The 17,881-nt window shown below is 45.1% G+C and overlaps 2 protein-coding genes across 3 annotated transcripts in view; both read right to left on the reverse strand.

Annotated features, from left to right (window-relative positions):
• The window catches only part of tmem245 (transmembrane protein 245), a 65,733-nt gene extending 53,656 nt beyond the window's left edge, over positions 1-12,077 (reverse strand). The window contains exon 1 of one of the 2 annotated variants that reach the window (XM_030071628.1): positions 11,445-12,077. In XM_030071628.1, coding sequence (XP_029927488.1) covers positions 11,445-12,050 — 606 coding nt within the window. In that variant the 5' untranslated portion in view covers positions 12,051-12,077. The remainder of the gene's footprint in view (positions 1-11,444) is intronic. The other variant, XM_030071627.1, reaches the window with a different exon arrangement.
• A 1,923-nt stretch (positions 12,078-14,000) lies between these two features.
• On the reverse strand, positions 14,001-17,524 carry frrs1l (ferric-chelate reductase 1-like). The gene is made up of 5 exons (XM_030071631.1): positions 16,992-17,524; positions 16,493-16,577; positions 16,019-16,157; positions 14,698-14,944; positions 14,001-14,594 (listed from the first exon to the last, which is right to left on the reverse strand). Exons 1-5 carry the CDS (start codon positions 17,197-17,199, stop codon positions 14,422-14,424), a joined length of 852 nt encoding a protein of 283 aa, XP_029927491.1. The 5' UTR covers positions 17,200-17,524; the 3' UTR covers positions 14,001-14,421.
• Between the last annotated feature and the right edge of the window lie 357 nt (positions 17,525-17,881).

Below are 17,881 nucleotides of genomic sequence, written 5' to 3' on the forward strand. Positions count from 1 at the left end.
TGTGTTGATGTGATGTAACCCTGCAGCTCTCTCAGCTGGGTAGGAGAAATGATAATGAAAATAACTTGAAAGGCCTTTAAGGTCATCTTTTAAAGTAATTTTATTTTGAAAATGTCATGCTTTAAATGTGAGTCTGTAGCATGATCCATGTAGCCTGGTTAGCAGTGAGGATAAGAAGTGAGGGTGAGATGTGTTTGTGTTGCTCACACAAGTGTCATCCAAATGAATGTTCATTGAGGCCCGTTCCCTCGATGTTGATGTATAAATTTAAAGCCTCTTGAAGTCTTGATGAGTTAAGATGTAGAACATAATGTTGCCATTTTCAATATTTTTGGAAAGTAAACACTGATGAGAGTGGTGTGAGGTTTTATAAACAAAATGTCAGAGGCATAACCCACATGATTTGGACAAAGTGTCAGTGACGTGTAGTGGTAGGTGTGAAAGCATTAGAAGCATCGAAAGATAGGCATAATGTAATGTGTAATAGAAACAATAATAAACAATAGGCCCTCTCTCCGTTGGAGGGCCTAAATACAGTAATTAATATAATTATCTGTAAAAGTACTACTAATAATAATATAGGATTAACTATTATAATAACAATTATTCACTGAATTATAAATTATTATGACTAATAATTATTAAGTATAATTTTTATTAAAAGTACAATATGTAGGTGGTAATAACATTAGCAATGCTAATGTGGATGTGGGTGTGAATCCTTTAGATTCCTTGTTAAGTGAAAAATTGGCCATGAATTTTACTTTGAAAGGCAAATTGTGGACTTCCTATTGGTTTTATGTGGGGAGGGAGCGAGCACATGAATTTTCGGCCTTGATGAGGTCTACGATTCGGCATTGGTTTGGTCTTTATGACATTTCTCTGGGGTGCTGGGTTAGCATTTGCGTTCCAAATTTGGTGCCAGCAAGCCCATGTTTGGACTTTGGGGGTGTGTTTTTCCATTTTATCAAATTTTGTGTGTGTTAGAGTGTGTGTATTTATGTGCGTGTGCTTGTGTGGGTGTGTGTGAGTGCGTGCATGCATGTGCGGGCAGGTGTTGACGTGTGTGTGTGTGAATGTGCTTGTGTGGGTGTGTGTGCATGTGTGTGTCTATTTGTATGTGTGTGTGAGTGTGTGCTAGTATGTGTTTGTGTATATGTGTGTGCTTGTATGGGTGTGTGTGTATTAGTGTGTGTGTGTGTGTGTGTGTGTGGGCATGTGTGTGTGTGTGTGTGATGGGCAGATCAAAATGCAAGCAGACAGAGAAATCCTCATTCAATCCAATGGAGAAATCGATCAATCGATCACACACGTTTTTGAGCATGTTCAGGGGGTCTAATTAAGCATTTCTATGTGTGTGTGTGTGTGCGTGCGAGTGTGTGTGCTTGTGTGGCTGTGTGTGTAATTGTGTGCGTGCGTGCTTGTGTGGTTGTGTGTGTGAGAGCGTGCTGGGGTGTGTATGATTGTGGGCTGGTGTGTGTGTTTGTGTGTGTGCTTGTGTGGCTGTGTGTGTAATTGTGTGCGTGCATGCTTGTATGGTTGTGTGTGTGAGTGTGGGCGGGTGTGTGTTTGTGTGTGTGTGTGTGCGTGCAAGTGTGTGTGTATTTATGTGCGTGTGCTTGTGTGGGTGTGTGTGTGAGTGCGTGCATGCATGTGTGGGTGTTTGTGTATATATGTGTGTGTGCTTGTATGGGTGTGCGTGTGTGTGTGCTTGTATGTGTGGGCGTGTGTGTGTGCGTGCATGTACATGCATGTCTGTACGTGCGTGTGTGTGATGGGCAGCTCAAAATGCAGGCAGACAGAGAAATCCTCATTCAATCCAATGGAGAAATTGATCAATCGATCACACACACACATTTTTGAGTGTGTTGAGGGGGTCTAACTAAGCATTTGGTTGTGTTTTTGAACATGTTAAAGGGGTCTAATTAAGCGTTTGTGTGTGTGTGTGAGGCAGACAGAGAAACCCTCATTCAATCCAATGGAGAAATCGATCAATCGATCACACACACACACACATTTTTGAGCGTGTTGAGGGGGTCTAACTAAGTGTTTGTGCACACACAGTTTTAGAACATGTTAAAGGGGTCTAATTAAGCGTTTTTGTGTGTGTGTAAGGCAGACAGAGAAACCCTCATTCAATCCAATGGAGAAATCGATCAAACCCACACCTGTTTGAGGTCACGTCACTCGGACATCGACTGAGTTACAGACGCAATTCCAATTTTAAACGAGGCACAAGACTCGGCTCTATAAATCTTGTATTTACACGATTTTGCTATCTTTTACCGTTTTTGAGTTATGGCAGTTTTAGTTTGACTGTTTTCTCTGCTCCCGCTGACGGTTTATAATGGGTGTGTATTGCGGAACTGTCCGTTGCCTAGAGTGAGTCACATGACCGGGCAGAGTGCAGAGGAGAGGACACCAGGGTCCAAAATGGTTGAAAAGTCTTGACCGCGGCCACAAACTTGTTCCAATTTAAAAATTAATTTCATATTTTTGTAGGAATTTTCGTCCTCTTTCGTGTGGCATAATTTTCAAAGCCGTGCGACGTTTACTTTAGACGCCAGGGGCCTCATTAGCGCCAAGTGTGCGCCTCTTCACGCCAAACTCCATGGAAAAAACGACGCCCTCGAAGTCGGCGTTGCCGACTTCGAGGGCTTATAAATCCCAAACGGTTCAAATTAATAATAATTCCTTCAGAACTTTTGTTCAGCACGGTATCCTCTTTCATGTATTAGCGTTTCAAGCCGCCACGATTTACGGCCTAGGAGGAGTTAAATTTTGTTCAACGCGCAATTTCGGGGCCCGACTTTTACTTTGAAAGGCAAATTGCGGACTTCCTGTTGATTTTAGGTGGGGGGGGCGAGCGCGTGAAATCTCGGCCTTGATGAGACCTACGTTTCGGCGCTGGTTTGGTCTTTCTATCACATTCCTGTGGGCCGCAGCGGCCGATTTAGTGTGCCTAGGTGGCGCTAGAGAGCCCATTTTTTCGATTAGGGGGTCCGAATTGCCATTTTCTCGAATTTTTCACCAGACCTGGGGTGCGTGCCAAATTTGGTGAGTTTTTGAGCATGTTTAGGGGGTCAAATTAAGGCCTAACGACACGATATAATAATAAAAAGAAAAAACGATACAAAAACAATAGGCCCTCTCTACGATGTAGGGCGAGGGCCTAAAAAACGATACAAAAACAATAGGCCCTTCTCCCTAAGGGAGGGCGAGGGCCTAATTAAAGCTGCAAGCAGCGTTGGTCGGCCCTCGCACCGGTGCCGGTCCGCCACGATGTTCGTGTCATTGAAGTGCAGACAATTCATCCATTTTTCCCTTTTGTAAGGGTATTTTTCGGTGCTTTCAGTTGGAAAGAGTTTTGGGCTTTTATTTTGAAAGGCCCAGGATGTCCTAGTGTGTGAGTGACATGAGTACTGCGCTAATACATGAGTACTGGCAGCTGTGTCATGATCAGCCCAAAATGCAGGCAGACAGAGAAATCCACATTCAATCCAATGGAGAAATCCATAAAAACCCACACCCGTTTGAGGTAACGCCGCTCCGACATCGTTTGAGTTACAGACACAATTCAAAGTTTAAACGAGGCACAAGACCTGGCTCTATAAATCTCGTATTTACACGATTTTGCTATCTTATACCGTTTTTGAATTACGGCAGTTTTAGTTTGACTGTTTTCTCTGCTCCCGCTGACGGTTTATAATGGGTGTGTATTGCGGAACTGTCCGTTACCTAGAGTGAGTCACATGACCGGGCAGAGTGCAGAGGAGAGGACACCAGGGTCCAAAATGGTCGAAAAGTCTTGACAGCGGCCACAAACTTGATCCAATTTAAAAATTAATTTCATATTTTTGTAGGAATTTTCGTCCTCTTTCGTGTGGCATAATTTTCGAAGCCGTGCGATGTTTACTTTAGACGCCAGGGGCCTCATTAGCGCCAAGTGTGCGCCTCTTCACGCCAAACTCCATGGAAAAAACGACGCCCTCGAAGTCGGCGTTGCCGACTTCGAGGGCTTATAAATCCCAAACGGTTCAAATTAATAATAATTCCTTCAGAACTTTTGTTAAGCACGGTATCCTCTTTCATGTATTAGCGTTTCAAGCGGCCACGATTTACGGCCTAGGAGGAGATAAATTTTGTTCAACGCGCAATTTCGGGGCCCGACTTTTACTTTGAAAGGCAAATTGCGGACTTCCTGTTGGTTTTAGGTCGGGGGGGGCGAGCGCGTGAAATCTCGGCCTTGATGAGACCTACGTTTCGGCGCTGGTTTGGTCTTTCTACCACGTTCCTGTGGGCCGCAGCGGCCGCCTTCGTGTGCCTTTTTGTGCCTAGGTGGCGCTAGCGAGCCCATTTTTGCACTTTGGGGGTCCGAGTTGCCATTTTCTTAAATTTTTCACCAGACCTGGGGTGCGTGCCAAATTTGGTGAGTTTTTGAGCACGTTTAGGGGGTCAAATTAAGGCCTAACGACACGATATAATAATAAAAAAAAAAAAACGATACAAAAACAATAGGCCCTTCTCCCTAAGGGAGGGCGAGGGCCTAATTAAAGCTGCAAGCAGCGTTGGTCGGCCCTCGCACCGGTGCCGGTCCGCCACGATGTTTGACATTTCATCCATTTTTCCCATTTGTAAGGGTATTTTTCGGTGCTTTAAGTTGGAAAGAGTTTTGGGCTTTTATTTTGAAAGGCCCAGGATGTCCTAGTGTGTGAGTGACATGAGTACTGCGCTAATACATGAGTACTGGCAGCTGTGTCATGATCAGACCAAAATGCAGGCAGACAGAGAAATCCCCATGCAATCCAAAGGAAAAATCGATCATACCCACCCATGTTTGAGGTAACGCCGCTCGGACATCGTTTGAGTTACAGACTTTATTCAAAGTTTAAACGAGGCACAAGAGTCGGCTCTATAAATCTTGTATTTACATGATTTTGCTATCTTGTACCGTTTTTGAATTATGGCAGTTTACGTTTGACTGTTTTCTCTGCTCCCGCTGACGGTTTATAATGGGTGTGTATTGCGGAACTGTCCGTTACCTAGAGTGAGTCACATGACCAGGCAGAGTGCAGAGGAGAGGACACCAGGGTCCAAAATGTTGTAAAAGTCTTGACAGCGGCCACAAAGTTGTTCCAATTTAAAAATTAATTTCATATTTTTGTAGGAATTTTCGTCCTCTTTCGTGTGGCATAATTTTCGAAGCCGTGCGACGTTTACTTTAGACGCCAGGGGCCTCATTAGCGCCAAGTGTGCGCCTCTTCACGCCAAACTCCATGGACAAAACGACGCCCTCGAAGTCGGCGTTGCCGACTTCGACGGCTTATAAGTCCCAAACGGTTCAAATTAATAATAAACCCTTCAGAACTTTTGTTAAGCACGGTATCCTCTTTCATCTATTAACGTTTCAAGCCGCCACGATTTACGGCCTCGGAGGAGATAAATTTTGTTTAACGCGCAATTTCGGGGCCCGACTCTTACTTTGAAAGGCAAATTGCGGACTTCCTGTTGGTTTTAGGTGGGGGGGGCGAGCGCGTGAAATCTCGGCCTTGATGAGACCTACGTTTCGGCGCTGGTTTGGTCTTTCTACCACGTTCCTGTGGGCCGCAGCGGCCGCCTTCGTGTGCCTTTTTGTGCCTAGGTGGCGCTAGCGAGCCCATTTTTGCACTTTGGGGGTCCGAGTTGCCATTTTATCGAATTTTTCGCCAGACCGGAGGTGCGTGCCGAATTTGGTGAGTTTTTGAGCATGTTTAGGGGGTCAAATTAAGCCTTAAAGAGACGTAATAATAATAATAAAAAAAAAAAAACGATACAAAAACAATAGTCCCTCTCTCCGATGGAGGGCGAGGGCCTAATAACAATAGGCCCTCTCTCCGTTGGAGGGCGAGGGCCTAACAAGCAGCGTTGGTCGGCCCTCGCACCGGTGCCGGTCCGCCACGATGTTTGACATTTCATCCATTTTTCCCATTTGGAAGGGTATTTTTAGGTGCTTTCAGTTGGAAAGAGTTTTGGGCTTTTATTTTGAAAGGCCCAGGATGTCCTAGTGTGTGAGAGACATGAGTACTGCGCTAATACATCAGTACTGGCAGCTGTGTCATGATCAGACCAAAGTGCAGGCAGACAGAGAAATGTACATTCAATCCAATAGAGAAATCGATAAAAATCCACACCCGTTTGAGGTAACGCCGCTCGGACATCGTTTGAGTTACAGACGCAATTCGAAGTTTAAACGAGTCACAAGACTCGGCTCTATAAATCTTGTATTTACATGATTTTGTTATCTTTTACCGTTTTTGAATTATGGCAGTTTAAGTTTGACTGTTTTCTCTGCTCCTGCTGACGGTTTATAATGGGTGTGTATTGCGGAACTGTCCGTTGCCTAGAGTGAGTCACATGACCGGGCAGAGTGCAGAGGAGAGGACACCAGGGTCCAAAATGGTCGAAAAGTCTTGACAGCGGCCACAAACTTGTTCCAATTTAAAAATTAATTTCATATTTTTGTAGGAATTTTCGTCCTCTTTCGTGTGGCATAATTTTCGAAGCCGTGCGACGTTTACTTTAGACGCCAGGGGCCTAATTCGCACCAAGTGTGCGCCTCTTCACGCCAAACTCCATGGAAAAAACGACGCCCTCGAAGTCGGCGTTGCCGACTTCGACGGCTTATAAATCCCAAACGGTTCAAATTAATGATAATTCCTTCAGAACTTTTGTTAAGCACGGTATCCTCTTTCATCTATTACCATTTCAAGCCGCCACGATTTATGGCCTCGGAGGAGATAAATTTTGTTCAAAGCGCAATTTCGGGGCCCGACTTTTACTTTGAAAGGCAAATTGCGGACTTCCTGTTGGTTTTAGGTCGGGGGGGGCGAGCGCGTGAAATCTCGGCCTTGATGAGACCTACGTTTCGGCGCTGGTTTGGTCTTTCTATCACGTTCCTGTGGGCCGCAGCGGCCGCCTTCGTGTGCCTATTTGTGCCTAGGTGGCGCTAGCGAGCCCATTTTTGCACTTTGGGGGTCCGAGTTGCTATTTTATCGAATTTTTCGCCAGACCGGAGATGCGTGCCAAATTTGGTGAGTTTTTGAGCACGTTTAGGGGGTCAAATTAAGGCCTAACGACACGTAATAATAATAAGAAGAAGAAAAATTAAAGCTGCAAGCAGCGTTGGTCGGCCCTCGCACCGTTGCCGGTCCGCCACGATGTTTGTGCAGACAATTCATCCATTTTTCCCATTTGTAAGGGTATTTTTCGGTGCTTTCAGTTGGAAAGAGTTTTGGGCTTTTATTTTGAAAGGCCCAGGATGTCCTAGTGTGTGAGTGACATGAATACTGCGCTAATACATGAGTACTGGCAGCTGTGTCATGATCAGACCAAAATGCAGGCACACAGAGAAATCCTCATTCAATCCAATGGAGAAATCGATCAAACCCACCCATGTTTGAGGTAACGCCGCTCGGACATCGTGTGAGTTATAGAATTTATTCAAAGTTTAAACGAGGCACAAGACTCGGCTCTATAAATCTTGTATTTACATGATTTTGCTATCTTGTACCATTTTTGAGCTATGGCAGTTTAAGTTTGACTGTTTTCTCTGCCCCCGATGACGGTTTATAATGGGTGTGTATTGCGGAATTGTCAGTTGGCTAGAGTGAGTCACATGAGCGGGCAGAGTGCAGAGGAGAGGACACCAGGGTCCAAAATGTTCGAAAAGTCTTGACAGCGGCCACAAACTTGTTCCAATTTAAAAATTAATTTCATATTTTTGTAGGAATTTTCGTCTTCTTTCGTGTGGCATAATTTTCGAAGCCGTGTGACGTTTACTTTAGACGCCAGGGGCCTAATTAGCGCCAAGTGTGCGCCTCTTCACGCCAAACTCCATGGGAAAAACGACGCCCTCCAAGTCGGCGTTGCCGACTTGGAGGGCTTATAAATCCCAAACGGTTCGAATTAATAATAAACCTTTAACAACTTTTGTTCAGCACTGTATCCTCTTTCATCTATTAGCTTTTTGAGCCTCCACGATTTACGGCCTCGGAGGAGATAAATTTTGTTCAACGCGCAATTTCGGGGCCCGACTTTTACTTTGAAAGGCAAATTGCGGACTTCCTGTTGATTTTAGGTCAGGGGGGCGAGCGCGTGAAATCTCGGCCTTGATGAGACCTACGTTTCGGCGCTGGTTTGGTCTTTCTATCACGTTCCTGTGGGCCGCAGCGGCCGATTTAGTGTGTCTAGGTGGCGCTAGAGAGCCCATTTTTGCACTTTGGGGGTCCGAGTTGCCATTTTATCGAATTTTTCGCCAGACCTGGGGTGCGTGCCAAATTTGGTGAGTTTTTGAGCATGTTTAGGGGGTCAAATTAAGCCTCAAAGAGACGTAACAATAGGAAAAAAAAAAAGAAACAGTACAATAACAATAGGCCCTCTCTCCGATGGAGGGCGAGGGCCTAATTAAAGCTGCAAGCAGCGTTGGACGGGCCCTCGCCCCCCCGTGCACGTCGGGGACGGTGCGCGTGTCGAAGCGCAGACAATTCGTCCGTGTGTTCCAGTTTTAAGGGTATTTTTCGGTGCTTTTATTGTGAGTTTTGGGCTTTTATTTTGAAAGGCCGCGGAAGTCCTAGTGTGTGACCGACAGGACTACTGGCAGCTGCTGCATGATCACACCAAAATGCAGGCACACACACTCACTTACTCACTCAGTCACTCACACAAACACACACACACACACACACACACACACACACGACGCCAACAAAAACCCACTGGTAGTACATTCGCTGCTGGTGCCCCTCTGGCCACTAGCAGCGCCCCTCCAGCAGATGGCGCCCTTAGCATGTCCTAGTGTGTGACTGACTTTAGTACTGGCAGCTGCTGCATGACCACACCAAAATGCAGGCAGACAGAGAAATCCTCATTCAATCCAGTGGAGAAATCCAGAAAACCCACCCCTGTTTGAGGTGTCACAGCTCGGTCACCGTTTGAGTTACAGACTTGTTTCAAAGTTTAAACGAGTCATGAGACTCAGATCTATAAATCTCCCATTTACATGATTTTGCTATCTTTTACCGTTTTTGAATTATGGCAGTTTTAGTTTGAGAGTGTTTTCTGCTCCCTCTGAGCTCTTACAATGGGTGTGTATTGCGCATTCCTGAGGCAGCTAGAGTGAGTCACATGTCCAGGCAGAGTGCAGAGCAGAGCACACCAGAGTCAAAAATGTTTAAAAACTCTTCACAGCTCCCACAAACTTGGTCCAATCCACATCAAAACTACATATTTTTGTAGGAATTTTTGTCCTCTTTCCATCTGCATAGTTTTCAAAGCCGTCAGACTTTTACTTTAGACTCCAGGGGCTTAATTAGTGCCAAAAGTCAGTCTCTTCCCACCAAAGTCCATGGAAAAAACCGAAGTGTTGGTTTTGGCCACTCCGACTTTGAGGGCTTATAAAATCCAAACGAATCGAGTAATGACGGAGTTTTTAGCAACTTTTGTTCAGCACTGTGTCCTCTGTCATCTGTTAAATTTTCAAGCCGCTGACACTTACGGCCTGGGAGGAGATAGATTTTGTTCAAAGCGGAATTTTGGGCGAGAACGTGATGTTCAAACGCAAATTGCGGACTTCCTGTTGATTTTAGGTCGGGGGTGTCAGCGCGTGAATTGTAGGGCTTGATGAGACCTACATTTCGGCAGTGGTTTGGTCTTTCTAGCGCATTCCTGTGGGCCACAGCGGCTGTCTTTGTGTGCCTAGGTGGCGCTACGGAGTCCATTTCTGCACTTAGGGGGTCCGTTTGTCCATTTTATCAAATTTTTCGCCAGACCTGGCCTGCATGCCGAATTTGGTGAGTTTTGGAGCATGTTTAGGGGGTCAAATTAAGGCCGAATGACACGTAAGAATAATAATAACCAGTTTTAAGGGTATTTTTCGGTGCTTTTATTGTGAAAGAGTTTTGGGCTTTTATTTTGAAAGGCCGCGGAAGTCCTAGTGTGTGACCGACAGGACTACCGGCAGCTGCTGCATGATCGCACCAAAATGCAGGCACACACACTCACTCACTCACTCACTCACACAAACACACACACACACACACATATGCACGTGCGCACACACACACACACACACACACACACACACGACGCCAACAAAAACCCACTGGTAGTACATTCGCTGCTGGTGCCCCTCTGGCCACTAGCAGCGCCCCTCCAGCAGATGGCGCCCTTAGCATGTCCTAGTGTGTGACTGACTTGAGTAGTGGCAGCTGTGGCATGATCACACCAAAATGCAGGCAGACAGAGAAATCCTCATTCAATCTAATGGAGAAATCCAGAAAACCCACCCCTGTTTGAGGTGTCACAGCTCAGTCACCGTTTGAGTGACAGACTTGATTCAAAGCTTAAACGAGTCACGAGACTCGGATCTATAAATCTCCCATTTACATGATTTTGCTATCTTTTACCGTTTTTGAGTTATGGCAGTTTCAGTTTGAGAGTGTTTTCTGCTCCCTCTGAGCTCTTACAATGGGTGTGTATTGCGCATTCCTGAGGCAGCTAGAGTGAGTCACATGTCCAGGCAGAGTGCAGAGCAGAGCACACCAGAGTCAAAAATGTTTGAAAACTCTTCATAGCTCCCACAAACTTGGTCCAATCCACATCAAAACTACATACTTTTGTAGGAATTTTTGTCCTCTTTCCATCTGCATAGTTTTCAAAGCTGTCAGACTTTTACTTTAGACTCCAGGGGCTTAATTAGTGCCAAAAGTCAGCCTCTTCACACCAAACTCCATGGGAAAAAATGAGATTTTGGTTCTGGCCCCTCCGACTTGGAGGTGTTATAAAATCCAAACTAATCGAGTAATGACGGAGTTTTTAGCAACTTTTGTTCAGCACTGTGTCCTCTGTCATCTGTTAAATTTTCAAGCCGCTGACATTTACGCCCTGGGAGGAGATAGATTTTGTTCAAAGCGGAATTTTGGCGAGAACGTGAACATTCCAACGCAAATTGCAGACTTCCTGTTGGTTTTAGAGGGGGGGTGTCAGCGCGTGATTTGTAGGGCTTGATGAGACCTACATTTCGGCAGTGGTTTGGTCTTTCTATCACATTCCTGTGGGCCGCAGCGGCTGCCTTTGTGTGCCTAGGTGGCGCTACCGAGCCCATTTCTGCACTTAGGGGGTCCGTTTGTCCATTTTATCAAATTTTTCACCAGACCTGGCCTGTGTGCCAAATTTGGTGAGTTTTTGAGCATGTTTAGGGGGTCAAATTAAGCCTCAAAGAGACGTATAAATAATAAGAAGAAAGAAACCTTACAAATACAATAGGGCTTCGCGCTGTTCCAGCGCTCGGGCCCTAAAAAAAAAAAAAAGCGCAGGGTGATCCACATTACAGTGCTCACCAGTTGCACACAGACAACAAGTCATTGTCATTGTCCTGACAGCGGGGGCGTGCCCGGCCGCTCACTCACCCACACGGCGTTGAAGCAATCAAGCGCGGCCCCGATGATGCCACAGACGTGCCCGAGGATCACCTGCATTCCTATGACGCTCCAGAACAGGTAGAGGAAGTAGAGCAGCGGTGCGCCGGCCCCGATCACCAGCAGCACCGTGAGCTTCTCCAGCACCAGCCTGCCCATCGCGTCCACGCTGTGGTTCACACACCACACGGGGACCAGCAGGGTGCCCACAACGATGGGCGTCCCGGTGTCCTGCAGGCCGCTGAGCCAGGAGCGGCCGAGCCGGGCGAGCGAGTATTTAAAAGGGTGAAGGAAGGTGCCACAGAGCACAGCCCACAGCAGCGGGCGGAGGAAAGCCTCTAAGATAAAGTACACCAGAACAGCTGCACCGCAACAGATAGCCACGAAGATCATGGCCCCGGTGTTGTAGAAGGCCTGCTTGATGTTCTTGTCAAATTTGAGGGAGGACGGCTGGGTTAGCAGCTGGCTCACCATGCCTACGGCCGGCTGCACGCTCTCCGAGAAAGAGACGTAGTGAGGCCGGGCGGCGTGCGGGCTCTCCGGGGGGGAGACAGAGGCGGACGCTGCCTCCGGCCCCGAGCCCTCCTCGTCTGCCATCTTCCCAGATTACGCCTCGCTCTCTGAGAAATTCCCACCGCGTGAGGAGGGAAAACACATGACGTCGCTCTGACGAAAGCGCCCAGAGGCATGACGGGTGATGCAGTGTAGATGAAAGCGCACCTTTGCCACTTCACAGCTGAGACTGTCGCCAACATGACCGCATGCACCGTGTCAAGTCTGTCTTATTAGTTATCTGTTGAGTTGGTCATTTATGCTTCTGGCACATTTCACTGACAACAATTTCAAATTTCAAACTGCATCGAGCTGGAAGTCTCCCGCCCCCTTTTCGTATTTCAGTCCGCCTCCAAGTGCACATATTTGGGCCGAGGACAGCGCGTCTGTACTCGGTGTTCTGAACTCGATGTAATGAACCGAGAGGCTGCATATTACTTTACTTTTAGGTTTTTATGCAAAAACGTATAACTTATTCAATGATGTATTATGATCAGAGAGGCAGCATTTAGTTATGGGTCTCCCGGTGGATGTGTACCTCTTAAAATACAAAATGTCTGTTGCAGCAAAATGCAGCAGAATTGTTAGTATTACTTTGAATTATCTACTGTGAAGGTCTTGAGTCGTGTTCACTTTGCCTCCTGGTGGTCTCTAAGTTTTAGAGGCTGTTCAGTTCTTTTCAAAATTAGGCCCTCACCTACCTTATTAATTAGGTTGTAAACACTTGTAAATCACTAATAAACAATTACTAAAAAGTTATAAGACCGTTTTCAGACATCGATCCAGGCTCACTATTTGGCAAGATCTTGATCTTGCCAAAAATATCTTTCTTTTTGCTTGTTTTACTTTATTTTGTCCCTGTATCAGTCAGCTGTGGTATCTGCATTTCTGTGTGAAAACTGTTATAACTTGTTTATAATTGTTTATTAATGATTTATAACGTGTTAACCTATTAATATTCCAATGATGAACCATTAATAAATCCTTTATAAAGGCCCTTATTGCACAGTGATTCCACCTGTGACAATGTCCTAACATAGTAGCTTACAATGCAAGCTGTGCCTGCCAGCAAATAAATAACTAGGATATTTATATTTGCCAAGAACAATGTTAAGTCCATAAAGCATGGGTGCAAATAAAGAGTGGGGCATCTATGACAATGTGTGCCCTTGTTCTCTAACATAAGAATCGCTTCCCCTTTTCCCTCTGGATGATGCTGCTAAAAGTACGCCTAATTAGTCCTATTAAAAATGATGATGTCCTCAGGCTGTTTTCAGCTTAGCTACACTCTTTATCTGCCTGTTCACTGAGAACAACACAGACAAACAAACAAAGATCTTTTAGACACCGTTTTAATGATAAACACAGGCATTGCATCTTGACATGATTTTTGTTAACAGTGTAGTTTCCAGCCACACAGTGAGTTCAATCAAAAGGCTACAATAACAACCTCGGGGAAAAAAAAAAAAAAAAAAACTGGTCCATGTCCAAGCAAAAGGTCATTTCATCCATGCCTTATGCCCCTGTTCACTGTGTTATTGCTTCAGAAGGCCACACACACACACACACACACTTACACACAGACACGCCGACACACATAAACACAATAGCCAGTGGAGATAAAATAAGACAAACCCTCAAAAAGAATTTATGCCAAAGTGAAATGGAGTCCAGCCTTTGTAGTGTCAGACGTGCACATCAGACAAAGTCAGTGGGGATCCTTTACATAGTCAAGGCAATACAAAGAATATAGGCAGGCAGTCGCTAACACTTTGAATATAAAGTATTATCTTTTTGTATTATTAACCACTGAAAGAGCCATTTCCTCTTTTATAATCTCTGTCCTCTAAACATATTTTGCGGTAGGATCGTGTCCATCAACATGACTCAGCACAGGAAAAGGAAGGGGAATGGGAAGTGCTGTGCAAAGGAATGTCTCTGAAAACTGTATTTCAGCTCAGTTGGGTCACAGTCGTCCAGCCACCACAGTTTTCATCAGTTTTTCACATCATCGGGGTCTTTATTGTTCACCGTATTGATTTCCCAGCGCATGCGGCATTTTAAAGAGCTGTGAGAGTCACTTATCAGCATTTGTGTAGTGCTCATATTTTCCTAGCTAATACTTGTATAATGCTGTTATAAATACTGAAAATCATTGGCCTATGTTATACTAGATACTACTCATTTATCAGACCTTATGTTTGAACGTTAAAGTTAGGTTTTCATGATAACACTACGATATATGCTCAGTCGTTTGTCAGGATCCTCCATAAGAGATCAGTACTATGAATATGTGCCCTCTGTATTGTTTAATATATCTAACGCAGCATCTTTCTCTCTGTGTACAGCGCACACTTGACTGAGGGTGTGGCATCAAATTATTTTATTGCTTGTTCTTCGCTCTTCTCTTGCCTTGTTAGGGTGTTCCCATCAGCAGGTAGAAGGTGAGGGCTACAATAAGCAGTAAGCAGAAGGGGGAGTTGAAGGTCTGGTAGGCTGTGGAAGGCATGAAGATGTCTTCATATTTATAAATGCTGATCATGTGGTCGCTGACTGGGGGGGCGTCAATGTCGTGCCTCGTGATGGAACCTGTTAGCAAAGGTAAGACGATGTGAGATGAGAGGAAAGGGAGCAATAAAACTGTGGAGAGTCAACTTACCAAAAAGGAGAAGCTGCTGAGTCAAACACTCACCTTGTATGGCCGGTCCCCAGGCAAACAGGTAATACCATGACAGGTGTAAGTCCACAAGTGTTTCCTCTCTGGGGACGTATAACGGGCGCTTGAAGCGGCAGGTGACCCGGTTGTTCTCAAAAATGCCCTCCTCGTCCCTAGCCGGGTTCCTCTTGATCTCCTTGGCCCACTGGCCGACATTGTAGAAGTGGTGGATCCGCACACGTCCGTTATCATCATGGACGCAGCCCATAACATCGTCTCCCCCCTGAGAAAGAAGAGATGGCAGGAAAATTGGGGGAGTCAACAGATTCATTTGGCAGCGGTTTCATAAAATGCTTTGCTTAAGAGTACTAAAATGATATAAATGTGATAGGTAAATGTACATACTGTAGATATTTAGTTGATTTATTGGACTAAAGACATTTTTCTCACTCTATTTGTGATTCCTGAGTATACTGTGAAAATGACTCATAATAGGCCTATACAACAGGTGGGTATGAGAATACAGCAGCCCTAAAACATTTGTTTACATTTATAATGTAGTAATAGAAAGAAAGAAACAAACTATTTGAGGACCAACAATATATAAAGATGCCCAGGTATTACAAGGTCAAAGCAATTCTGTTGTTTCAGAATGAGTGTTTTACATGAAAGTTTTTACTTTAAGGCCAACTAATCAATTTCTAAGAATGTGACCTGTGTTTTTTAAACAGTGAACATTAATTATTCCATAACATTTTCAGTTCAGCTTCAGTTTTATTCCTGTCCACATGGCAGCAACATAGCCTTCTGAATTTCATGGACATTAGAATCAGTTAAAAAACAATATAGTGTGTAATTTCAAGTATCCAAAATAAATACATACAGAAATATGACCCCAACAATCACTGCATCATCAAACTAATTTTAGAACGCTGTATTATTAGTTTGAAAGAGTACCCTGATAAAGTTTAAAATAGAAAGTGTTAAAGAATATTTTTTTAAATTTCTAAATCACTCAAGGTCTCATTTTTTGATTCACTAAACCTTAAAAAAAAAAAAAAAAAAAAAAACGTATCATTTTTAAACGTAAATGCATGTCGTTTTGGACAATACACATTTGTGTCACTTAACAACACATTACAACAAAACTTAATCACATTGCTTGAACACATTGCTTGTGTGTTCAAGCAATGTGCAAATTTGTGTTACTTGCCAACACATGCTATGTATGTTTACCTTTACTGATACTGCAAGTGTTAATAACTGATTGGTTGATGGTTGTAGTAAAAAGTTACACACATGTGTTGTCCTAAACTACACACAGTGCACCAGTCCCGGAGTTGCAGCAGATACTCACCATCTTCTTGTCAGAGGAGAAACCCACAGCCACCCAGCCATCAGTGTCGGCACTCATCTCATACTCCACATCTGTCCCGATGCGACGATAACTCAAGAAGTAGTCGCATGTCTCTGCATCACATCCTGGTTTCCCATACCTGCACATTTACAAGATGGGCACTCATGTTAACATGGCTCTTTGAGGTTACACATTGCAGTTTTCACTTTCATGGGTGGTGCTAACAACCAGAGTTCAGTGGGTACACATTGAAACTGGCTGAAAATATGTTGAGAATACATGTAGAGGAACCAATTAAAAAGACTAATCTGGATTCAGAGCACAAAGACTGGACAGCCTCGTGTGCTGTCTTTGCTCCAGTTCTCTCACAGTATCTGAGATAAAGGAGCCCTGAGGAATACGGGGCTCACAGAGAGGGGTTGGGGTGGGGTGGGGTGTATGAAAAAGCACAGATACACTATGTACTTTTCTAACCTGATGCAGCCCTTGGTTATTCCACAGTCGCTGACTTTGATTTTAGCAAAGGGATCCACTGGTGGAGCAGTGGGGAATGGATAACCTGCAAAATACAGAACAAGCTCTCTTAACTGGTTAAACACAGAACTCACCTGCTATTAAACAAACCATGTCTGTGTTCAGGATGCTGAGGGAGACCATCTGCAGTGTGTATGTGTGTGTGTGTGTGTGTGTGTGTGTGTGTGTGTGAGAGAGAGAGAGAGAGAGAGAGAGAGAGAGAGAGAGAGAGAGAGAGAGAGAGGCCAGCTACTGGCAGGGAGCTGGCCTGGGTGCTGAAAGGCCCTGCATGATGTCGCTCGGTGGGATGCAGAGCAATAACCTGAACATATACTATACAATATATTTCTGTATATATTTCTCTCGTTAGGTACTAGGAATGTGCATGAGAGGTAAACAAAACAACAACAAATCTGGACTCCTTAGTTGCTCGAACTTCATTCCTGAACACAGCCCTTACCGTCATCTGACAGATATCTGGACTCCAGGAACTCGGAGGCGAAGGTGCTGTACGAGTCCTTGTGAGGCTCCTTGTGTCCCGGCTCTCCGTGCTCTCCGTGGCCGGTCCGGAGCGCTCCCTCGTCGGTGGGGCTCGGCGCGACCCGCCACCTCCCGCCGTGGATCAGCAGCACCACCAGCAACTGGACGAGCCTCCGCAGCAAAATCATGGCCAATGAAAACGAGCGATAAAGGGGGGAAAAAACGTCTAAACTAACCTTGAATCAAAGTGAATCCTCATTGTGGAATAGGCACCCATTTCGTCTCTAAATCAACCTCGCATCGTAATTGCTTGTTTGCCTTTTGCTCGCAGCTCACAAGCGGATGCGGGGGGATGATAGCTATACCAGATAGCCTATTAGGAGATTAATCCAAGCGTAAATTGGCCAGATTCGTAACCTTACCCATCTAGTTTGTCTTACACGCCTAATCCTCGTGGAAATCCAAATTTAAACGCCGACCGAAGAGATTAATCTGAACATATAGGCTAATTCAGTCGGAGAATTGGCCGGATGAATGGTTTCGTCCGGTCTCTCTCTTCTCTCTCCTCAGTCGCTCGCTGTATCATCCAATGGGGAAACGCTACGTGCGTTTATCAGCATCAATCAATTGTGCTTTGTATCCCTACATCCCCATTGGAGAGTTTTTCGCACCCCAATTTCACACAATTACTCCGGGATTAATCCTTTGTATCCACCAATTCCATGCTCCTTCATGTTTGGCATTGCTTTAAGTGAGATGCATAAAGGGAAGGAAGGGGAGGTTAGAGCAGGGCGGGGAGAGGTGCAGTGACTGTGGATGCTGGTGGAGTCAGAGGATCGGGTCAGGTCATACTGACAGATCAGCCAGTGG

Source organism: Myripristis murdjan, chromosome 16 (genome assembly GCF_902150065.1).
Source record: "Myripristis murdjan chromosome 16, fMyrMur1.1, whole genome shotgun sequence".
NCBI classification, from domain to species: domain Eukaryota; kingdom Metazoa; phylum Chordata; class Actinopteri; order Holocentriformes; family Holocentridae; genus Myripristis; species Myripristis murdjan.